This window comes from Dama dama, chromosome 18 (assembly GCF_033118175.1).
Source record: "Dama dama isolate Ldn47 chromosome 18, ASM3311817v1, whole genome shotgun sequence".
NCBI classification, from domain to species: domain Eukaryota; kingdom Metazoa; phylum Chordata; class Mammalia; order Artiodactyla; family Cervidae; genus Dama; species Dama dama.
In genome coordinates, this window is record NC_083698.1 from 9,020,596 (window position 1) to 9,045,500 (window position 24,905).

General features: G+C 37.2%; 2 protein-coding genes across 10 annotated transcripts in view; one reads left to right on the top strand and one right to left on the bottom strand.

The window, feature by feature from the left end:
• KRIT1 (KRIT1 ankyrin repeat containing) overlaps positions 1 to 16,825 on the bottom strand; it is a 39,031-nt gene extending 22,206 nt beyond the window's left edge. The window contains exons 1-8 of one of the 5 annotated variants that reach the window (XM_061164879.1): positions 16,725 to 16,825; positions 11,728 to 11,853; positions 10,477 to 10,636; positions 6,143 to 6,235; positions 4,866 to 4,995; positions 3,989 to 4,232; positions 3,693 to 3,808; positions 3,327 to 3,470 (exon numbers count right to left, since the gene is read on the bottom strand). In XM_061164879.1, the coding sequence (XP_061020862.1) occupies positions 3,327 to 3,470; positions 3,693 to 3,808; positions 3,989 to 4,232; positions 4,866 to 4,995; positions 6,143 to 6,235; positions 10,477 to 10,636; positions 11,728 to 11,829 (989 nt within the window). In that variant the 5' untranslated portion in view covers positions 11,830 to 11,853; positions 16,725 to 16,825. Of the gene's footprint in view, positions 1 to 3,326; positions 3,471 to 3,692; positions 3,809 to 3,988; positions 4,233 to 4,865; positions 4,996 to 6,142; positions 6,236 to 10,476; positions 10,637 to 11,727; positions 11,854 to 16,317 lie in introns of those variants that run through there. The other 4 variants (XM_061164880.1, XM_061164877.1, XM_061164881.1 and 1 more) reach the window with 4 other exon arrangements.
• Positions 16,826 to 17,141: 316 nt separating this feature from the next.
• ANKIB1 (ankyrin repeat and IBR domain containing 1) overlaps positions 17,142 to 24,905 on the top strand; it is a 151,137-nt gene continuing 143,373 nt past the window's right edge. For all 5 annotated transcript variants that reach the window (XM_061164872.1, XM_061164871.1, XM_061164873.1 and 2 more), the window contains exon 1: positions 17,142 to 17,417. The gene's annotated coding sequence lies outside the window, so the exon portion shown is untranslated. The remainder of the gene's footprint in view (positions 17,418 to 24,905) is intronic.

The following is a 24,905-nucleotide window of genomic DNA, read 5'->3' on the forward strand; positions in this document are numbered from 1 at the left end:
TTATCTAAGCGTATAAAGACGGACCCCATCCCAGTCTCTTGATGAGACAGCCCAGTATTCCCCTTCTAATCCTAGTATTAATTACTAAGTAGGAGTACATTTCTAAGATAAAGTAATTTATGTTCTTTACTAAATAGTTTAATCAGTCTTCATTCAAGTTCACACCAGTCAAATGATATATCTTATTAAAAGTATTGCAAGGTGACCCATATTACTACTACTACTGGTGTATTAAACTTGGTTATTATTTCCAGCTGATGGAAATTTGATTTTATTGAAGGATAAAACTCTTCCTCAGTGTATTGGAGTAATATCCAAATAAAAATACAACAGATGAATGAATTTTATATTCAGACATCAAAATCTTTAAATTTTTTTTTAATACTTTAATAACAGCCGTTTTTTTGAGTGCTTATTACTGCCAGGTATCCTTCCAAGCATTTATTCACATTTTTTCCTCTAATCTTAAAAAAAGCACTAAAATCAAGCTCATCTTTTAGATAAAGAAACAGATCCTTAGAGACATTAACTAATTTGCTAAAGGCCACACTTTTAGGAACTAAAATATTCAGTAGGGACTGAAATGTAGGTACATTCCAAAGCACATTAAATACAATACCATACTTCTGTTTTTACGTAACACATAGTTGAAAATATTACCTCTCTCTTAACAGAGAAGGAAATGAGGCCCTGCCACAGAAAGGGCAACTATTCAGGCAAGTGTAATTTTGGGATTCCTAAGCTAAAATTCACTGGCTCTGTCTTTCTCAATTTGTGATGTCTGAACTATATTCTCTACTTTTTGTTTAGCTCAAGGAAAAGCATGTGATTTCTTCTGGTACTGTTGCTGCTACCAGTATTTACCAGTAATCTGAAGAAACAATTATAAGTTCAGTGAAAGAAGATTTAGGGTAACTCTTTTCAAATCTGAGCATAAAAATCCCTATAATGGAAAAACCATTAAGGTTACATTTATAGAATAAAACAATATATTTTTAAGGAAGCAGAAAAAAATTGAGCATATTTAATAAAGGATATTTTTAAGGAAATAGCATATTGTCAATAGAGAAAAGATATATATTAAAAGCAACTATATTTAGCTACTTAATCACAAATAATGAAATCAGAGAAATCAAAAGACTTTCAGTTGAAAATGATCTAATTATTGTATTTTACATATAGATAAATAAACTAAGATGCAGAGAGGTGAAGTAAAGTAACTTGATCAACGACATGCGGCTAAAAAGCTGTAGACTTTAACAGGCAGTAAACGATGTAGGCACTTCTCAAACTAGCCAGAGAAGCTCATTTTAAACAGTAAGTCAGAAACAACTTTCCCGTAAAATATAAGATAAAACTAGAGGAAAACAGGCAGAACACTCTCTGACATAAATCACAGCAAGATCCTCTATGACCCACCTCCCAGAGTAATGGAAATAAAAGCAAAAATTAACAAATGGGACCTAATAAACTTAAAAGCTTTTGCACAATGAAGGAAACTATAAGCAAGGTGAAAAGACAGCCTTCAGAATGGGAGAAAATAATAGCAAATGAAACAACTGACAAAGAATTAATCTCAAAAATATACAAGCAGCTCATGCAATTCAACACCAGAAAAATAAACGACCCAGTCAAAAAATGTGCCAAAGAACTAAACAGACATTTCTCCAAAGAAGACATACAGATGGCTAGCAAACACATGAAAAGATGCTCAACATCACTCATTATCAGAGAAATGCAAATCAGAACCACAGTGAGGAACCATCTTACACTGGTCAGCATGGCTGCTATCAAAAAGTCTACAAATAAATGCTGGAGAGGGTGTGGAGGAAAGGGAACCCTCTTACACTGTTGGTGGGAATGCAAACTAGTGCAGCCACTATGGAGAACAGTGTGGAGATTCCTTAAAAAACTGGAAATAGAACTGCCATACGACCCAGCAATCCCACTGCTGGGCATACACACCGAGGAAACCAGAATTGAAAGAGACACACGTACCCCAATGTTCATCACAGCACTGTTTACAATTAGCTAGGACATGGAAGCAACCTAGATGTCCATTGGCAGATGAATGGATAAGAAAGTTGTGGTACATGTACATAATGGAATATTACTCAGCTATTAAAAAGAATGCATTTGAGTCAGTTCTATGAGGTGGATGAAACTGGAGCCTATTATACAGAGTGAAGTAAGTCAGAAAGAAAAAAATCAATACAGTATATTAATGCATATATATGGAATTTAGAAAGATGATAATGACAACCCTATATGCAAGACAGCAAAAGAGACACAGATGTAAAGAACAGAGTTTTGGACTCTGTGGGAGAAGGCAAGGGTGGGACGATTTGAGAGAATAGCATTGAAACATGTATATTACCATATGTGAAACAGATGACCAGTCCAAGTTCAACGCATGAAACAGGGCACTCAAAGCTGATGCACTGGGACGACCCAGAGGAATGGTGTGGGGAGGGGGGTGGGAGGGGGGTTCGGGACGGGGGACACATGTGCTCCCGTGGCTGCGTCATGTCAGTGTCTGGCAAGAACCACCACAATACTGTAAAGCAATTAGCCTCCAATTTAAATAAATTAGAAATATATATAAGGGTAAATAACTTCATTACATCTTTTCTAGAGGACAGGCTACAGCAAATGGTTAACTACTGCTATGAACATAAAGTTAAGAACTCAGTCCAGGCTGAGGGGAAGAGTTATGATTATGTGAGAAGAGTACAAGAGCAAGAACTCCATGGGCAACTAGTCGAGAGAGCTAACCTCACTCCTGAGAGCTGATCCTTCTCCTCAAAAAAAACAAAAACAGGATTTAATTCTAATGAAAACGTATGGATGTTTCCAGATACCACAGCTTATAATGAAAACTTATGGATGTTTCCAGATACCACAGCTTTCCAAAGAACTAAAAGTATACTTTTCTAACATGATGCAAGGTCAAGTCATATGTAGCTAATAACACATGTAAATTTTATAATAAGGATAAGCAAACATAATACAACTCCAGTACAAAACAATAGAAACTGCAAGGGTGAATCAGGGACCAAGCGCCGTGCAGTGGCACTTGTTAGTCATTAGCTATCTTACTTCATGACCTAAGGAATGCCTGAGAACGTTAATGATACTTTTCAAATGGGGCAGATGCTGTGGCACACGCATAGTAATAAAAGATTCCCACAGAGAAAGCTCAGAAGGTAAACAAACATGGTGGAGGAAAAATTGGCTGGAATGAGAACAGCTTTGAAAAGAAACACTAACATTAATAACTAAAGATTCATTCTTTCTAAAAAGAAAAGAGTAAGTAATCTATTTACCAGCATGCATAATGAATGGGTGCCCAGTGGTCACTATCTAATTGGTTGACTGAAAATCTTTCATTGAGAAGTCGATTTAATAATTCCGAATCTCCTTCACAGGCACTTCGATGGAGAGGAAAATCATCTACCCACTGTCGTTCCCTAATCATGAAAAACAAACAAAAACAGCACTGTTGAAATTCAAATTGTTTTGAAACAAATATGACACATCTATGAAAGCTACACATCAACGAACAGCTGTAAACTAAATCATTTACGTGACGATTACACTGCATACTATTTGCATATATCATTTAAAATAATTTTTTAACATTAGAATATAGGCTTTTAAAAAAGCAAAGTGGAGTAAAACCAGAGCAGTACTTGTCTTCGGTGACACTGCTCATGCTCCTCTGCCATTTTTCCTGTTTAGGAATTTGGATTTTCGAGTAGTCCGGAGCTCCGAGACCAAAGTATGGATTTATTACCACTTTATCTACCTAGAAAGGGAAAACAGAACAAAAACTGTTTAGGAGCTTTATGAGCTTAATGTATAAAAGCAGAGCTAAGTGAGGATGTCATCTCAGTGTTTACAATTACTAATATATGTATTTGTCTCAGGAAAAATAAATTATATTTTGAAATCAAATATCTTTTGAAATAAGAGCCAAAATTCTTACCCGGTTTGTATACTGAAGATCTGATCCAAACAAAGGGTTGTAAATGCAGGTATCTGCTTTCTCTAGGGCTAGCATTCTACTCTTTATTTCTAGTGCGCTGTAGCCCATATGGAGTGAGTTTTCTGCCTGACCTGACTCAGTAGCATATGCAGGGTTTATAACGTTAGTTTTTATCCGCTCAAGAGGAGAAGGTCGGAATAAGGCTGGAATAAAGTGAGATTGTGTGTGACGTTCATCTAGCCACCTGGCAAAATAGAAAGAAGAGGCAGTAGAAGTATTTGTTCTAAAGTGAAGATGAAAAAAGTAAACTATTATCTAACTCTTTCTAATACTACATTCAGATTTTTATCATTTTAATTAGTGTTAGTTAAGTATTTCACTTACTGTAAATAAAAGTTTTATTACTGGACACAGCAAACTACTTTTTTAAAATGCATATAACAAAAAAATGATATAACACTAAATAATTAAAACCATTTCAAAAACATGAAGCACTTTAAAATTTAAACCATTGAGATATAGGTGACACTAGACCTGCTGTTACAGGACAAAGGCATGACAGGTTAAATGACTTGTTCACTAATAAGGATAAATCAATAATAAATCTTGTTTTATAACAAAGGAATCTTAATTCTTAAGCCAGGGCAATCTTTGTCACTTTCAAAGAATAAAATTAACATGTTGCAAACAAATCAGGAGAATCTTATCTTTGGCGTTTAAAATTTTTATATTATACTTCAAAAACTTACCATTTTGTAATATATATATTATAAATTTTATTATTTTCATCCATAAAGTATATCTATCTCACAAAGCTAATTTCTATTATGAATATGTACTTGATTTATTAAAAAATATTTTTAATGGCAGTTCTTACTTATCCAAGGCTATTAACATTCTTGCTGTAAGTGTAGCAAAGTGAGTGCTGGATTCACTACAGACTCGCATAATATCTTGTAAGCAGTAAAAAATTGGGCATCCTGGAGTATAAGTATATTTAGTATTATCTGAAAAAGAAAAATGAAGATTTATGCCATCATATAAAAGGCTTACAACTGCGTGTTTTTTATTTAAACGTATACAGTATGTTTTAAAAAATTGATAAGTATAAGTTGTTCTAGACTTGTAATTAGAAGACTTGGATTCAAGGGCTGGCCAGCTCTGTGACCTTGTCCAATTGGGTGAATGCAGGATTTAGAATCTTGTAGGATTACAGAAATTGTTTCTTCTTTCTTTTGCTCAACAATGTTGTAAAATTCTGATTAATAATAAGATTTTCAATATCATGTAAAATGCTGAAGTATTTAACCTAAGTATGGCTGGGAAAAAGAAATCTGGAATGGCAGAGCTGGCTAATAAAATATATGTTAAGTACTGTGTAGCAGCAGTCTGATGAGATGTCCACACTGGGCCATTGATATATCATCAGTATCATGACTACCTTCCATGAGGCCAGTGCGCTACAGGTTCCAAAGTGATTTTTACATCTAATAAATACCTCATTGGATTCTTCCAGCACAATGAGTCAAGCAGGAGCAGATACCTATCTTACAGATAAAGAGGTGAGGCTTAAAGAAGTGGTTTGCCCATAACAAAAAATTAGTAGACTGCAGGTCTGATGAAGCTCAATATTTTTTCTATTGTTCCAGGATAATAGGATAAATTCCTTGTCAAAGCTCAAATTAAATTTTCACATTAGATCTAAGTTCTTTAAATATTACCATTATTGTTGGGTGGAGTATTTTAAAACTATTACTTACACTTTCTTATCCCAAATACAAGATAGGTCCTAATCATAATCTGTTAATTTTCCAAAATACATACATTTTTATTTCTTTTTATATAGCAAAGTCTGAAAAATCCCTCATTATAACCTGAAAACTTTTTGTTTTTATTACAGCTTCCTTCCTCACTTCTTTATTCTACTTTTAAAAACAGAAACAAAAACTTGACGATTAGTCCAGAAGCCTGATTATTACTTGGGAATCAAAACGTTGTTAAGTAACAAATTTCTCCATCTTCCATTATATTAAAAACATGATTTTTACAACAGTATTGCAATAACTATGACTCCAAATTCCTAAGTTCCTCCATAGACTTTAGCTTAGCACCTAAGGTACACCAAGATTCACAAGATGAAACTCAAGGCTTTACCTTTAACAACTGACGGAACAATAAATAACGCTGCTTCTCTGCCCACCTTCTCCCCATCCAGAGGAAATGTCTTCATCAGGACCACTCGTTTTCCTAATCATTTTAAGTCAGTAAAGATAAAAATAATGGGCCTTTTAAAATCTTATAAATTACCTTGAGAATTAGAAAAAATATTTTAAAGGCAGTATTAAGAGGAACTGAAATATAAAAAGTCAATTTTATTATATGTGCTAATAAAAACTGGTAATTCTGATAATAACGTACATCATTCTGTAGGCAGTTAAGCAACAGATCCCTGGCTCTGACTCGCTAGGAGAGAAGCTCCCCACACACAGCAAGGAGATCCGCCCACTAAGGACTGACAGCGCAGCTCAACAGCAGAGCGTCCTGCAAGCTGAAGCGGCACGGACGTCTTCATTCAGTTGGGATGTAGATGGTGGGAACTTCACTAAAGTCTGAGCTGGCCAAGAAGGGTAGTATATATAAATTACAGAGTTCTAAAGTTTAGTAACCTTTCATTTAATATTCAACCTCCATCCTCAATTTCAGGCTTTATTAAAATCTGATTGGGCTATAAATTATTGTTTTGAATTGTAACCATCATTCTTAAGTCTGTTCCTGATTTGGCAGCAAGGGGGCAATAAATAATAACCTATAAGTTTTTCACTCTGAAACCTTTCACTTTCTGGCTATCTTTGTCATGATTTTTATCAACCCTTCCAACCTCCCCACCCCCAGAAACAGAACCTTGTTCTCGACCCAAGTAGGAATGCCTGGCTGGATGCCATCTGTGGACAAGTAGATACTACAAGCATTCAAACAGCTTCATTCATTCACAAAATGCTAGAGTGAATATTTGTGATTATTATGGCCCATTATTATTATAGCCCCCAAACAATTTTCTACAAAATTGACACTTGTACAAAATACAAGTGTTAGACAAAGAAAAACATTCTAATAAATTTCAGAGGTAATATTACTTTTGTCTGGTTTGAGGTCTTGTCCCACTTAATCTTTCCTGACTTGTAGCTTCCTTAAACCTAGTTCTGATCCAAACTGACTACTTTGCCAATTTTATATGCAACTATGAGATCTATTTCGGGCGGTGGGGGGGGGGGGGGGGGTCCGGGGAGGAGTAAAGCACTGACTACAAGTTGGGAAATACAGTTCTCGTCCTAACTCTTCCACAAATGGGAATATGATTTTTCTAGGTGCCTATGTCTGCATTTCCATTTTACAGATGTGAAAATGACTATATACCAACTCACAGGATCAATTTAAGAATTTCATGGATAAGTAATTGTGGTAGTGCTTTGTAAACTACATATAGCATTGCACAAAAAGGCAAAACTACTGTAGTTATAAAGTCATTTCTAATTTTCATGTGATGCTTATGTAAGAAATCATATTCTTAACTATTAAGTTAGGTAAAAACTTCTTTGTTTTCATTTCTCTTATTAAAAGCTACCTGAAAATTTATTAGCACGTTCTACTGTCTAAGTATACAAGACATAATTGTGCTAGACATATTTCAGGATGCCTATCCACTTGTAACTTCTAAGAAAAACTACCCACTCCTCTGTGCCAGGGGACATTTTTGTTCACACTAATATCACTTATATCCCCTTCCTTGATGAATGAACCAAGTGTTAGAGTTTGGCTAATTCATAGCAAATTATGACTTGTCTATCTCAGCTCAAATACATGATTTGGGCTCAGACTTTGTCTCAGTAATTTGATCTCAGAATAGATCCTGATAACTAAAATAATTTAGTAATAGTAATACAAATTAATAAGAGAAGTCTAAGACAGGTAGAAAAAGCTGACAAATTTGTGGCATCCAAAGGAGCCTTTCACATGCCTGATCACCCACAGGGATAGTCCCCTTTTTCAGCTAAGATCATTTCTAGATCACTTTATTTAAAAAGTCAACCTGATAATCAGGGAAAGGGGATTCTCTTTGTGGGACTCAGAATGTGTGTCAAAGGGCTGTAAGTTTATGCAGGAACTTCTTATAATCTCCAGTTACAATGGTCAGAGCTGCAAAAACTCTTCAGGCCCTATTGAGGAGGTTACCTGTTGGGGAGGTAAAATATGGTAAATGGTACCTTCAGAAGTTATGAAACAGTCTTATTTCAGCTATCTCTAGAGAACAAGTATCCCAAATAACCAACAAATCAAATGACATGATTCAGCCTTATCGCTGCAACAAAAATAGTCTCTTTAGTGAAAAGAGATGAATTATATAACTATCCTCTATAAAGATGAACAAACAAAAAAAAACCGAATAAGCTGTAAAAAACAAAAATTATGTTTTACTTCACTATCGACAACTGTGTTCAACAGTTGTCTGACTGAACTTAGCTTTACCTTTTTAATTATAATGCCTGAATTCTGGACAGAGATAAATAATTTCTAGAACTTCTAACTGCTATCTGCTTCTTGTGAGGCACAGCCTGATAAAATTGATCATTGATATTTAATCAGTTTCATAAGCTATAGATTATCTAATATTGTAAATGGGGCCTGAACCTTTCAGAGTGAATATTTCTACAGTTCTCACTTTGGCTCTTTGAAAATGATTTTCTTCTTGTGACCAAATGGGAAGAAAACCTCTGCTACCTGGTAATTGATATGACTTGCTCTAATACACAGAATCTTAACTGTTACTTAGTTATGGAGAGAGGTTTATAGTTTTCTGTGTCCTGGAATAGAGAAATAAAAATAATAGTTCAAAGATACTTATCTAGGTAAATATACTTCTAACAAAAATAACTTGCGCTTTCTTATTAGTTTTCAAGCCACTTTGGCTTTCTCTCTGTCTTGAACAAACCATTAACACAACTGAAATATTTCTCTTGAACTACCATACGATCCAGCAATCCCACTCCTGGGCATGTAGCTGGAGAAAGCCATAATTCAAAAAGATAAATGCATCCTAATGTTCAATGCAGCACCATTTATAATAGACAAGACATGGAAGCAACCTAAAAATCCATCCGCAGAGGAGTGAATAAAGATGTGGTACATACATACAATGGACTATTACTCAGCCATAAAAAGCAACAGAACTGTGTCATATGCAGAAATATGGATGGGCCTAGAGATGGCCACACAGAGCAAAGGAAGTCAGAGAGAGAAAAATACTACATATTAAGGCATATATGTAAAATCTAGAAAAGTGTCACAGATGAGCTTCTTTGCAAAGCAGAAACAGAGACACGGAGATAGAGAACAAACATGGACACAAAGGGAAGAAGGGGAGGGTGGGATGGACTGAGACACTGGGATTGACATATACACACTACTCTGCATAAACAGGTGACTAATGAGAACCAACTGTGTAGCACAGGGAGCTCTACTCAGTGCTCTGAAGTGACCTAAATGGGAAGGAAATAAAAGAGGGGGTTTATGTATAGATATAGCTGCCATGAAATTAAAAGGCGCTTACTCCTTGGAAGGAAAGTGATCACCAACCTGGATAGCACATTAAAAAGCAGAGACATTACTTTGCCAACAAACGTCCGTCTAGTCAAGGCTATGGTTTTTCCAGTGGTCATGTGTGGGTGTGAGAGTTGGACTGTGAAGAAAGCTGAGTGCCGAAGAATTGATGCTTTTGAACTGTGGTGTTGGAGAGGACTCTTGAGAGTCCCTTGGACTGCAAGGAGATCCAACCAGTCCATCCTAAAGGAGATCAGTCCTGGGTGTTTGTTGGAAGGACTGCTGCTGAAGCTGAAACTCCAATACTTTGGCCACCTCATGTGAAGAGCTGACTCATTGGAAAAGACCCTGATGCTGGGAGGGATTGGGGGCAGGAGGAGAAGGGGACGACAGAGGATGAGATGGCTGGATGGCATCACTGACTCGATGGGCATGAGTCTGAGTAAACTCTGGGAGTTGGTGATGGACAGGGAGGCCTGGCGTGCTGCGGTTCATGGGGTCGCACAGAGTCGGACACGACTGAGCGACTGAGCTGAACTGAGCTGGACTGAAGCTAATTTACTTTGCTGTACAGCAGAAACTAACACAACACTGTAAAGCAACTATACTCCGATTAAAAAGAAAGAAACTGCAAAAATATTTAAAATTTTTTTTTTACTTAAAATTATTCAAATATTTAAAAAATATTCTTTAACTTAAAAAGCATTATAGTCAAGGAACTTCTTGAAGGGAGTTTGCTTCCAGCTTAAAAAAACAGAAACAGAAATTTATGAGCCTTTTTCAAGTTTTTCAGTGAAAAGGATCATAAAAAAAACTGACTTTAATATATTTTTTTAAATGTCTTCCTTCACAAGCATTTAAAACCAATTGTGTTAAAAAGAAAAGTTTCTTACCTCTGATACCCTGGTTTGCAGGAGAAATTGGTTTGGTGGTTTCTACTACATAATCCAATATGCCTTGTGTTATTTCACTGTTACCTTGCAGTTTAGTTTCCAACAAAACCTTCTTTCTCTTTTTTTTCTGTCCTTCAATGGGAACTTCATGCAACAAAATCTTGGATGAGAAAAACATTAAGAGAATGTTTAAAATAAAATTTACTTGCCCTAGAATTTAGCCAGCAATCTTTCTTAACCTTAAGCCTAGCTGCACATTAGAATAACATGAACCCTTTCAAAACAGTATCAATGTGCAGCTTCATCTCAGACCTAGTAAACGGGAATGTCAGGGGAGTGAGGTCGTGGTGCTGGAAGTTTTAAACTTCCCCAGGTGATTTAAAGTGTAGCCAGGACTGAGAAGCAATAAGCCACAGCACTGCTGAGTGGCAACCTTCTCAGAATCCTTGCAATATCCTTTAATAGGTTTCAGATAGCTAACCCTCAAAAGGCAGTTAAAGCAGAATATTCAGAGATACGCTCAGTCCTTGGGTGGAGAAGAGAATGGCAAACCCATCCAGTATTCTTTTCTGGGATATCCCATGGACAGAGAAGCCTGGGGGTCTACAGCCCATGAGGTCACAAAGAGTTGGACAGGACTGAGCGGCTATGCACGGCTGCAGAGAAGTTAGTTGAAATTAGATTAGACTAGAAATATTTTATGATGCTTGAATCTGCTGCATAGTAAAGATAAAATCTGCTTTGGGCTTTTCTTTTTTTCAATCTCAGTCATGTTTACTAATACTAATAATGTATTCAAGACTTCAGAGAAGTAACTTAATTGCCTAAAACAATTAAAGGTAAAGATATTTTTAAATGAACTGTTAAAAATAGTTTTGGAAAATAACCATGAACAAAATTTAGACTGGAATTTTGAATAAGCTGAATTTTGCAATTTTTTCTGCAAGCCATTCCATAAACTCTAGTAAAAACCAAACTGTTATAAATTATATATGCAAAACTCAAATAAGTAACTTTTACTATCTAAGAATTTATCCATATCAATGAATAGAAAAATGGTCAAAATACATGCAGCAGAAAGAAAAAGACACGGTGATGGGCAGAGCTCTACAATCGTAAATTCTAGCTTGTCAATATCTAGGTTATCAATAAGAATTTACAGGCTATGGTAAGACTTTATATGTAAATGAAAATGATAATGGAGGATAACATTCAGTGGTAGAAAATCAAATGTTAGTAAACTGTGCTCACTTCATATGACTTAGCTCTGTATTCCCGAGAATTGAGACTGGCAGCATTCTTTGGCCGAATAACAGCAACGTATGCATCCTCTATGTTTTCTGGATTTCCCATTGCTTTATAAAAACAAAGAAATCCCTTGAAAGATTAAAGGAGACATAATCATGATGAGAACAATTAATAAGATGTTGGTTTTTCTGTCTTAGAATATTTGTAGTATATAAAAAGCAAGCAGAGATGACTGATTGTATCTCACCACTAGTAAACCTCTATGCATAATTTAAGATACCGAGTAGTCTTTGTTTACTTTTCTATTAAAGGTAGATTTTTGTTTTTTTAAAATGGGGATATATACTTTTATAGGTCTTGGCAGATTCTTAATTAAGAATCTGCCTTTTGGACCTGTAAAAGAGGTGATATAATTATAAAACATCTTATAAATACTAAGTAAAAATGCCTTGAAATAGTGATTCAGAATAGTATCCATAAATTCCAAAGCCAATGTCATATTGTTAAGTATGGAAGCTAAAAATAGGTAGCTGCCATTGACATTCTTTCCAGAATCTTTAAAAAGAACTTTGATATTTGGATGAACTAAAGGATAGTTTATAATTTTCATTGGAGATGCCTATCACAGACACAAAAACATTAAATCAGTTGATAAAAGCTTTCTGATATCCACTTACAAATGTTCTTCACTTCCATTATCAATGCCTTAGATAATTAAAAAATTTGCTTTCAAATATATATATATATACATATACACATATACATATGTACACTTTTTCCCCCAGACTAATTTTAAGTCTCCTTTGGGCAATTTCCAACAAGTAATTGAAGCTCAAGCACTCTCTTGGTTGTTTAATAGTCCCATCTCCTCATTAAGTGCTATTATAATTTTTTTTTTCATGGCTGGACTAATTTTTCTTTTTCATGGGCTTCCCTGGTGGCTCAGATGGTAAAGAATCCGCTTGCAATGCGGGAAACCCGGGTCCGATCCCTGAGTTGGGAAGATCCCATGGAGGAGAGCATGGCAATCCACTCCAGCATTCTTGCCTAGAGAATACCCATAGTGGGCTACAGTTCATGGGGTCGCAGAGAGTCAGACACAACTGAGCGACTAAACACAGCACACACAGACTAAAATACATCTCTTTGTACTGAACGTATTTTATTTTTTTTTTAATTTCCCTCTCATTTATATGCCAGTAAATTTCGAGAAGAACATCAAGCAAAGAGTTGTTTTCCTGGCCATGGTAAGATGAACCTTCTTCAGTTTTTTTAAAAGTCCATTAGGCATTAAAATGATCTGTTTAATAATTTCCTTATTGCTCCAACTCTCAGAAAAAAAGAGCTCATTTTCAAGAAAGGTTTTGAATGTCATCTGAGAGGAGACAGAGGACTTTTTACTGTTCTCTCAACTGCAAAATAAAGTCATATGGAAATCTTTAATTCACTTCTTTACATAATAACAAAAAATCTTTAATTTACTCCCTTCCACTGCCTTAAAACTGGAAAATTTCCCTAAAAAGAATGCTTTTAAAATTCAGTAACTTTTGACATTTTAAGTAAACACTAGCTAAAATTGTAAAAAAATTAAAATTATTGTACAAAATTTTTAAATTATTTTAATTTATAAATTATTTAAGTAATACAACTTTAAATTATAAGATTTATAAATTAAAAAAAATTTAGGTTATAAAAATTTTCACTAATTTAGATCCAGACAAACTATAGATAACAGAGAAACTACAATAAAACATTAGGTTTGAGACATTTCATCTTGTGAAAAGTTCTGAAGACATGCATTCTCACTCTATACCTTGTGGGATTTTTTTCAGTTCGGTTTTTTCATAAGACCATCTTAAAACCCACCTCATGCAACAGAACTTCCTATTAGTGAAAAAGATGAGACTTTTTTCATCTCAGAATTTCAATTTAGCATTTACTTTTCACCTCAGATTAACAATGACTTCAAGATATAAAACCTACTAAGTTTTGAAATGAATCCTGCCTCTTTGAATACTGACAGTCCCCAAAAGAAAGACATGCATTATGAATACACTGTATAACATACATGGCACAATTACAGAAAGCCTTTTTCTATTAAGCATCTAAAATGAGAAATCAAGTAATTCTTAGTTTTCTAAACACACTTTAAAGCAAATTAATTAAACTGTTGGTCACCTCATGTTAAAAAAAAAAATCTATTGGCAAAGTGCTTTATTTCCTAATACTTATCACTTATCTAGAATATTTGGTATTGCACAGTACCCCGAATTTTTAAAAGATAAACAAATGTGATACAATAAAAAAAATGAATATTTGAAATATACATACTTCCAGTGACATGAAAGAAGAAAACAAAGGCTTAAATTAGGAAAAGAACAAAGGCTACTAGTATATGAAGTCAAAACTGCTAAGGCAGAATCACATGCAAAAGGACTGAAAGAGAGTAATTTGAGCTAAAAATAACAGGAAAAGGTATAACTAGAGTTTGTAATGTGTTTATACTGATTTTATATAAGCGTTCAAGTGACTAAGAATAGGAAGAATGTGGCATTTTCTTCATGAATCATTCTATTCTGGAAAATGCTTAGGTGTAAATGATAATATGTTGCCTGACTAATGATGCCTTACAAATAAGTGAAGAGGTTCTCAATTGGCCATGACATCTACCAGGCATCATTTGAAAATACAGGCATTTCTCATCACTATGACTGTGTGAGAAATGGGGTGAACAGATGCCGTTTGGTCCTCAGGGGGCAGGTCCTGTTGAATAAACTGCCAATAATGTTAATAAGAAACGTTTACTACATAGAGTACAGATGGACAAATTTAATGAAATGAATTTATTTATTTAGGCCATGCCACAAGACTTGCAGGATGTTAGTTCCCTGACTAGGGATTGAAACTGGGACCTAGGCAATGAATGCACAGTCTAAATTAACCACTGGACCGCCACGGAATCCCCGAGATGGACAAACTTTCAAAGTATTTTTTCAGTGCAGAAAAAGAGAAGATTCAGTACGTGAATATAGGAATTGTAAATTTAGTTACCAGAAGTCATAACTGACAGATGATTTGTGTATGCAGCTGCTCAGTCCTGTCCGACTCTTTGAGACCCCATGGATTGTAGCCTGCCAGACTCCACTGTCCATGGGCTTCTCCAGGCAAGAATATACTGGAGTGGGTTGCCATTTCCTACTCCAGACAAGATGATTTACCAGTTTGCAAAGTACATGCTAATATAAATTAGCAACAATGATCAGAAAGTGTACTTCATGAATTAAAAACAAAAAAATGGAGCATTATCTTAGGGCTCTGTAGGATGTTCCTGATTCCCTCTCCTCCATCCTTAAGCAATGTTTCTCAACTTTTAAAAATAATATGAATAATTACCACCACTTACAATGATTATTACATTCTAGATACTGTGCTAAGGGCTTTACATGCATTAACTCATTTTATTCTTCCCCAAACTTGATGATGTAGGTATTATTATTGTTATCTCCATTTTACAGAAGAAAAAAACCGAGGCGGAGTAGCTAAGTTACCAGCCGCTTCTCCACTCTCATAAAACAATTTAATATTTTAAAGCATTACAGCATTAGAGACAAGAGATGGCAATTAAATATCAGTAAGAACTTCCCTCCAAGGATAGGCTGACCATTAGAAATTTCATCCTTTTCCCACTCAAATTGGCTTACAGTAATAAAAAGAGAGTAAACAATAATACAGCAGAATAGAAAAGTCATTGGTGCTATTTCTAGTTTGCTCTGTTCCTGTCCTATCAACCAGTTCTACCAAACATTAGGTAATATCAAAAAGCATCACTGGTAATTTTCAAGTACTTTCTTTCTATTAAGTCACATTCTATTCTGAAAGATATTTAATAATTTTCAAATAACTTTTGAAGGCAATTATACTAAATCTGAACTAACAGAGAAGGAACTAATGAATTCCTACAGTGAACATCAGGTATATTTAAGGAGGTTATTTGGGAGAGCATGATTTCATCCCTAGTATATCCAAATATACTTTATATCAAGTGCTACTGTGGTTCCACAACCCAGTTCGAAGAGAAAAATAACCAATACACTAACATGGGATTAAGTCGAAAAGACCATCAAATATTCGATTTTCTATTGTCATGAAAACATTTTCGAGCTTTTGACATTTTCCCTCAAATAAATAAGGACATCAAAACAGTTAAAAAACATGATGCTGAAGGAAGCATTGGCAAGCAAACTGAAGTTAAAAAACCACTCCATGAGTGAGATGGGAATGGAGGTGAAATCCGGAGTCAGGTCAGCTAGATGAAAAATTTCTGGTGAAGCTAAAACCACCACGGAGAAACAAGCAAAGAAGGACAGCCAAAAGCTTTAAAAGATGCAGAGGACAGAGAGGAGGGGTGAGCTGCTGTCAATCGCTTTTCCTGAAGTGAAAAGATACACTTCCTAGGAGGTTTTTCCTCGGCCACCACCACCCAACAGCGTCCACTACCAGAAAAGGGCGGGCACGCCTCTTTGCACAAAGAGATGCCACCCAAAGAGTGTCTTTGGCTTCTCTGTAACTACTTATAAGAAATGAAGTCCTTGCCTGGATCGAGACAGTTCGGCCTCCTACCACTCCGTCTCTCTCGTTGGAGTCTGGATCCTCCTCCTCCTCCTCCTCCTCCTCCTCGTCTCACCCGTGCTGGGGGCCGAGCGCCTCCCGGGCCGCTACATTCAACTCAGTGGGTGGGACAGTCACCTGGGGGGCGGGGGCGGGGGACCTTCACAGCTTTCCCATTCCGCCTTCCCTTCGCTTTCCCAGCGGCCAGGCCCAACTTCCTGTGACAAGCACTCGGTCGCCAACTGAAGCCTCCCGGCGTGTACGGCCGCGACCCACACCCACACCCACACGGCAACTCGAGAGATCCGGTCTCTGGGATCGGAGAGCCTCTTGCCCACCGGCTCTTTACTGGCCTCTGCTCGCCTCTGAGCTCTGCGCCATACACACTTCACCTGCTCTCTAAACTAGGGGATTCCAGGTCTTCAAAGGCCTCAGCTTTCCATCCCGCTGCTACCGGGGCGAGGAAATCGCTTCCGGGTTCACACCCCTTGAAGCCTCGCGGTTGGCGGGGAAGAGCTTCCGGGGCGGCGGCTGAGGTGCTGCCGTTCCTGCCGCTTCTCGCTGGGACTGCCGGCTGTCTCGGGCTGGTGGCGAGCGGCTCGGGGACGGGGTGGTGGCGGCTGCGGGCGCGCCAGCAGCTGAGCCGGAGGCGGGGGAGGGGAGGAGGACGGCCCGGGCTGCGCGCGCGCGCGCTCCAGGCTGGAGCCTGAGCCGGACTTGACCGCGAGGCGGAGGCGAGAGCCACCGCCCCCTCTTCCCCTCCCCCGAGTAAGGCGGCGCGGCGGCCAGAAAGGGATGGGGGGCGCCCGCCCTGTCTGAGCCTCGCCGTGGGCGCCTCCAGCTCTCGCAGCGTCCCCGCGGGCCTCTAGTGCGCACTCTCGGCCCCAGCAGTCTCTGCCTGGCGGGAGCATCCGGGCCGGCGAGGAGGGGGCGCACGCCGAGAAGGGGCGTCCCCCCGGGTGGGTGGGGCGCAGAGAGTACCTGAGGTCACCGGCTCGGCGGGAGAGACAGGGGCGCCACGGCGGTGGCAGAACTGCAGAGCTGCAGGGTCCACCCGACCCTTACCCTCAGCCCGGGAAGTAACCGTAAGTCTCAGCCTCGCCGTGTGGGTCTTTTTGAGGCGGTTTCTACCCATTTTGAGCTCCGAGTTCAGCGCTACCTAGTTCACGCCCTCCCAGGACTTTTACAGATGCTGTCTCCCTTCTCTTCTGGAGGATTGTCTGTTCTCGTCTCTGAACAGGCAACGTCCTCTGTCTGCCTCATGTGAGCTTTTCTGTCAGCGAATTTGCAAGCCTCGGTGTCTCCGTGGCGCGTCCCAGCCTCCTCATCGGGATGCATCTTGTCCCTCCGTCCTCAAAGGATCTGTGTCCTCCCTCTTTTTCTATGTGTACCCCGGACCTCACAGCCTCCCCCGCCCATCCTCCGAGACGTGGAAAGCCACGGGTTCGTCCGTTCTGGAGAGCTCGAGAGTCTGGAGCGGGTGGATGGATGAAAGCGTTCTTGAGGGCTGTGATGGGTGGGGATAATAGCTCCAGTGAACCTTTATTTTTGCAGCTTCTGCCACCACACAAAAACGGGCCGCTCCCCTGGACCTCCATTCCTCTCCTCTCCTGTGTATATAGGCTGTTTTCTGTATGTGACTGAGTCTCAGGAAATTGGAATTAGAGATGTAATCAAGCATCTCCCGAGGAGGTTTGGAGAATTAGTCTCACAAGCTCTATTCACACGAAGTGGCATATTGAACAATCTTGTATTGAAAAGACCCATTCCAGGGGAAATTTACTAGTAGGTCTGAGAAATCAGTATGAAAAACAGAAGTCTCATATTTTCAAATGTGTTTTGGTTACCTTTTGATAATTTTAGTGTTTTGGATTTACATTTAATTCTGAAAGTGTGTGTGATGTGAAAACCTTTGTATTGGAAGGTTTTGCTTTCTTAGTAAAGGAAAAAAATAGCTAAAGTGATTTTTGATCATGTCATATTATATTTGTCAAGATATTATTTTAAATCCTTAATTCCATAGAAATCTTTTTGAATTTGGTTCGGCTCAACCACCTACAGATATTACACACGAGTGTGCCTGTCACCTTCCTGTTTCTTAAAGAAAAAAAAAATTAACCGTAAATACCGTCAACGTGTATTTCCAGGTTTTGATCTAAGCATTTTTTTCTTCTTTAAAATTTGGCTTGCTTTTTTAAATTGTCACTGCAGAACTTTCCAGAAATTAGATTTAATAACTGTAATGCTGTCAGTGACTGGACAATAGTTCTAGGTGACTTCTTGCAGTTTATACTTTTCAAAGCATTGTAGAAAGCAAAAGATAATTTAGGAATGATTTTCCTCTGTGTATTGCAGGCTCTCTGTTACTGTTCTTTAAATTATTCCCTAATGTAGACTGGTAGCTTTGATGTTTTGGTTGTTTTTTTTTTTTCTTTTCTGATAACATTGTCATCTTGTTCAGAAAGGTAAATGTATTTAACAGTGATTTTTTTTTTGTTTGTTTTCAAAACCTCCTAGCAGTTGATTTGAGGCTATTATTTGATTTGTAACTGCACACTGTTCACAGATTTTAGTTTGAAGTAGGCTTAAGAGATGTAGCTCCAGCTGTCTCTCTGGAAATGTACTTTCCTGGCATGTTTCAGAAGCCAAGCACCACACAGAGTTGAATATATTATTAAGGGTGTGGTTTTTACTTTTAGTAAAATGGGAAATAACTTGAAGAAAATATTTTTTTAAAAAGTCTATTGACCTCTGTTACCTCTGGACTTAGAGTGGAGAAGACAGGGCTGTATTTCCACATTATGCTTTTTCCCTTGCCCATTGCAGTGGGAATTTTGAGTTTTCAAAATGAAAGTGTTCCCAAACCATGCTGCCTGTGCCATAAGTGTGGGCTGTAACAGGTGGCTGCTGAGATATGGGAGAGAAATTTTGTTTGGTACTCCTGGTCTACTTCTGTCAGAGCACTACCCACTTTTGAGAGAGTTGGGGTTTTTTTGTTTCCTTCTCTGGGGTGTGCATTTGAACTTGTGAAAGTGAAATATGTGTATTTACAACTTACTTGTAGGTAAAAGCTTAAACTAATTTTCATATATAAACAGATGGAAGAACCGTGACTTAAGTTTATCTGATTCCCCTTCAATGGAAGTAAGATTCCTCAGTGTTTTGGGTACTTTTCCCCCTTATTTCTAATATTGAACTTTATGTATGACACATTTGCCAAAACAGATTTGAGAGTGACTCAGTCATTATTAAAAAGACCAGTCTGAGAGGAGTTTCTGTGCATGGTCTTAAAATGCTTAGGTATTTTGTTTTCTTTCTCAAAGTGTGATTTACTCAGAGAATAGTATTGGTAATTTGGGGATTCTTTATTTTTCAGACAACCTCAGAGTACCTCTATTTTTTTTCTTGTTCAGATAACTAGCTTTCATATTCACTTCATTTCAGTAACCTTTATTGAATGCCTACTTTGTGTACCAGGCTCTGTGTTAGATTCTGGGACTGAGGATAAGTAAATTAAGATTCCTTTCCTTATTGAATTTGCCATTCTGTATATTTGACTGTGATTTTATCCATATGCCTTTACAGACATCTCTAATAGGTTTTTAACTCACTTGACCGTATTTCAGAATTGTTTGACTTCCTGTGAGAATTAACACAGTAAAGGCCGTTTATTGAGTGTTTAATTCACACTGACCACCATGTATTCAGTTATTACTTTATTTCATTTGATTCTTATTACTTTCCTAAGAAGTATTTTATTTCCATTTAAAAACCACACAGATTCTGGTTTATAGTAATGCTGAATATTAGTTTATTTGTTATACACTAGAAAAGATTTGACATTAAGATTTCCCATTAAGGGAAAAGACTTGTAATATAGTTGAAAGTGAAAGTTGCTCAGTGATGTCCAACTTTTTGTGACCCCATGGACTATATAGCCCATGAAATTCTCCAGGCCAGAATACTGGACTGGGTAGCTTTTCCCTTCTCCAAGGGATCTTCCCAACCCAGGGATCAAACCCAGGTCTCCTGCATTGCAGGCGGATTCTTTACCAGTTGAGCCACAAGGGAAGTCCTTGTTATATAGTTTTAACCGTTTTATTTTTTTTTCCTGTAGGTAAAACAACTTTTAAAATTGAAGTATAGTTGATTTACAATGTTGTGTTAATTACTGCTGTATAATAATGTGATTCAGTTATAGATATATATACATCTTTTTTAAAATACTCTTTTCCATTATGGTTTATCATAGAATATTAAATATAGTTCTTTGTGATGTACAGTAGGATCTTGCTGTTTACCTGTTATATAGATAAAAATTTTATCTGCTAACCCCAGCCTCCTGCATTCTTCTGCCAGTCCCCTCCCCGTGGCAACCCCCAGTCTCTTCTCTTTGTCTGTGTTTCTGTTTCATAGATAGGTTCATTTGTGTCATATTTTGGATTCCACATACGAGTGATGTTGTGTGGTATTTGTCTTTCTCATTTACTTATTATGATAATATCTAGTTGCATCCATATTGCTGCCAGTAGCATTTTTCATTCCTTTTTTTTATATAGCTGAGTAGCATTCCATTGTATACATGTACCACATCTTTATTCAACGATCAGTGGACGTTTACGTTGCTTCCGTGTCTTGGCTATTGTAAATAGTGCTGCTTTGAACATAGGGGGTGGTGCATGTATCTTTTTGAATTATAGATTTGTCCAGATATATGCCCAAGAGTAGGATTGCTGGATCCATATGGCAATTCTATTTTTAGTTTTCTGAGGAACCTCCTTACATTTTCCACAGTGGCTGCAACAAGTTACATTCCCACCAGTAGTGTAGGAGGGTTTCCTTTTCTCCATGCCTTCTACAGCATTTGTTGTTTATTTGTAGACTTTTTAGCGATGGCCATTCTTACTGGTGTGAGGTGGTAACTCATTGTAGTTTTAATTTGTATTTCTCTAATAATTAGAGGTGTTGAGCATCTTTTTGTGTGGCTATTGACCATCTGTATTTCTTCTTTGGAGAAATGTCTATTTAGATCTTCTGCCCAGTTTTGGATTGGGCTCTTTGTTTTGTTTTTGACTTGTAAGAGCTGTTTGTATTTTTTGAAAATTAAGCCCTTGTCACTTGCATCATTTTGAAAATATTTTCTCCTATTCTGTAGATTGTCTTTTCATTTTTTTCTTTTTTTTATAGTTTCCTTTACTTTGCAAAAACTTGCAAGTTTGATTAGGTTCCATTTGTTTCTTTTTGTTTTTGTTTCTATTGCCTTTGGAGGCTGACCAAAGAAGACATTGATATGTTTCATGTCAGAATATTTTGCCTATGTTCTCTTCTAGGAGTTTTATGGTGTCATGTCTAATGTTTAAGTCTTTAAGCCATTTTGAATTTATTTTTGTGTATGATGAGAGGATGTGTTCTGTTTACATGTGGCTGTCCAGCTTTCCTAACATCACTTGCTGAAGAGTTGTAGAGTTGTCTTTTTCTCATTGTATATTCTTGTCTTTTTTGTCTGTGTGGGTTTATTTCTGGGCTCTTTGTTCTGTTCTGTTGATCTATATGTCTCTTTTTGTGCCAATACCGTGCTGTTTTGATTACTGTAGCTTTGTAGTATTGTTGGAAGCTTGGGAGGGTTATGCCTCCTGCTTTGTTCTTTTTCTTCAGGATTCCTTTGGCAATTCTGGGCCTTTTATGGTTCTGTATGAATTTTAGGATTACACATTTTAGTTCTGTGGAAAATGTTATGGGTAATTTAATAAGGATCACATTAAACCTGTAGATTGCTTTGGGTGGTATGGCCATTTTAACAATATTAATTCTTCCAATCCAAGAGCGTGGGATATCTGTCTATTTCTTTGACTCATCTTCAGTTTCCTTTATTAATGTTTTATAGTTCTCAGTATATAAGTCTTTCACCTCCTTGGTCAGGTCAGGTTAATAATACTTTGAAAGATTCTAATTTCATGAGGTATTAGTATCTTTCATTTACTGGGTCAGATGAATTGTATAGTATCAAAATGTAATTTTCAGTTGTTTAAACCTTTGAAAAGGCAATTCTGAAGTTCATTGTGGTTAACTGTAACATAGATTTTCAGGCATATGTAACTTTTTTTCTTCTAGTTAATCAGTGGGACCAGGAGCCTAGAAAATGTACTAAAAATGTTTGTATTCTCCATGAAGGAGAGAGTATTGAGCAATATAAAATCTATTCAGCTTTTAAACATTTTGAGTTTAATTTTAACAACTCTTTGATGCCTTAAAAAGTTTTGGTTTCTGAAGTGAAAATGTATTCCTTCTGATTTAGGAATGATTTTAACTCATCTGTTGGGAGGATATATGCTTTATCAGCACTTTGATGTAGTCCAATCTAATTATTTTTCATATCCTCTTAGACTTTTTAAAAGATGATCAACCAGTGTCAGGTCTTTAGCCCAAGTTTCATTTGTATTCTGTCTTTTTTGGTTTGTAGGGTTTTTGTCTTTTTTTAAACCAAAAACTGTCAACAGTTAGCCATTCTTTAGACTGAGGCCTTTTGCTTCTGATTATACATTATTGTTTTTAGAAATGTAGAGCATATAATCTTCCAAGTTCCTACGAAAGATAATCCTTGATATTTTTCTATCATCAGTCTAATATGTTATGTATATATTTTAGCTTGACATAGAATTCAGTGTAGTAGAATTCTTGTAGATCACTGTAGATCACTGTATTTTCTGGTTGGAATAATACTGGGGATAGAATTTGTATTTAAGACATACTGACAAAATCATTAATGTGTTCGGTACTGGGACCACACAGATGAATAAAATCAGAATTCCTTTTATTAACGAACGTCAAAACACCTATTTAAAATCCATGAAGAGATAGGAAATTTCACTTAAAAACCTTGAAATGAGACTTCCCTGATGGTCCAGTGGTTAAGAGTCTGCCTGCTAATGCAGGGAACATGGGTTCAATCCCTGGTCCAGGAAGATCCCACACGCCACAGGCAACTAAGCCGGTGCTCCACAATAAAAGAAGCCACTGCAGTGAGAAGCCCTTGTCCCACAGCTAGAGAACAGCCCCCACTCGCTGCAACTAAAAACCGCACAGCAACGAAAACCCAGCACAGCCAACATAGATAAAATTCAAAAACGAAAACATTGAAATGCCTTTATGCCAAATGCATAAAAACACTGCCCTCCTATTCATGTTTCCCCTCTGGGTATTGTAAAGGAAAGTAAGTAAATATACATATTAAGGCAGAGTTTTCATTCTGTCTCCTAGCTTCAGACAGTAGCTGCTTATCATTTGCTGTAACACCAGATGTTCTGTATCACATATTGATAATCACATTTTAAAAAAACTATTTTGAAATAATTTCAAATTTAACAGAAAAGATGCCAGAACAGTACAAAGAACTCCTATATCTCCTTCATTCAGATTTCACCGTTGTTAATATTTTACGGTATTTCTTCCATTGCCTGTTCTCTCTATTTCTTTATGTGTATGTTACCTACATGTTTGTGTATGTGTGTATAAATGCATACACACATATATACCCATTATCACAGTCTTTTGTTTGAAATTTTCAGAACAAGCTGTAAACATGGTGTTCCATCACCCATAAATACCACAGTGTCTATTTCTCAAAAACAAACTGCTTTCTTAAGTAACCCTCCAAATCAGAAAATAGGCATTGATACAACCCTACCAACGTATTCATATTTCATTGACTCTCCCAACAATATCTCTTTCTTTTCTGGTCAAGGATCGTATCCATGAATACATGTTGTGTTTAGTTGTCATGTTTTTACAGACTTGTTCAGCTTCCTTTTTCGCCTGTCTTTCATGTCTCTGACAGTTTTAGGAAGTACAGACTCTCCGTTCTTGAGGATGACACTTAAACTGGGTCCACGTGCTGTTTCCTCGTGACTCCAATCAAGGCTGACATTTCTGGCAGGAATACCACAGGAGTGGGGCTGTGCCTTTCCCGGTGCCTTGCATCCACAGGCATATGATATCAAATGATGCTACTGCTGGTGATTAACACCTTGATCATATTGGTGTCCTTTTGTACTTGATTAGTGTATGTGTGAAGAGGTATTCCAAGATTACACATCTTGACTCTCATCAAACCTCTACTCACTCACCTTGGTGTGGGTATCAGTGATGACTCCCACCTGAATTAACTGCTTGTATATTTCTCTGTTTCTGTTAGTCCTTTTTTTTTTTTTTTTTTTTGCATTTTTTTTTTTAAATTATTTTATTTTTTTTTTCCAGTGGGTTTTGTCATACATTGATATGAATCAGCCATGGATTTTCTGTTAGTCCTTTTACGTGTACTAGTTGATATTTTAAAGTAGAACTTTGCTTTCTCCTCTGTTTATGAGTTTATTAAATCAGTAAGGACTCATGGGTTTTGATTTTAGTGTGCTGTGATTTGTTACTTTATTTTGCTGTCTCAGTTATCCCTGGTTTAGCCAGTGGGAGCCCCTTCAAGCTGACTCCCATGCCAACTTATCATGCCCCGTCTCATTCATTGTGCACTTCTGGCACATGCTGTTTGTTCTTGATTCGTCTTGTACTTTGCTTGGCCTAGC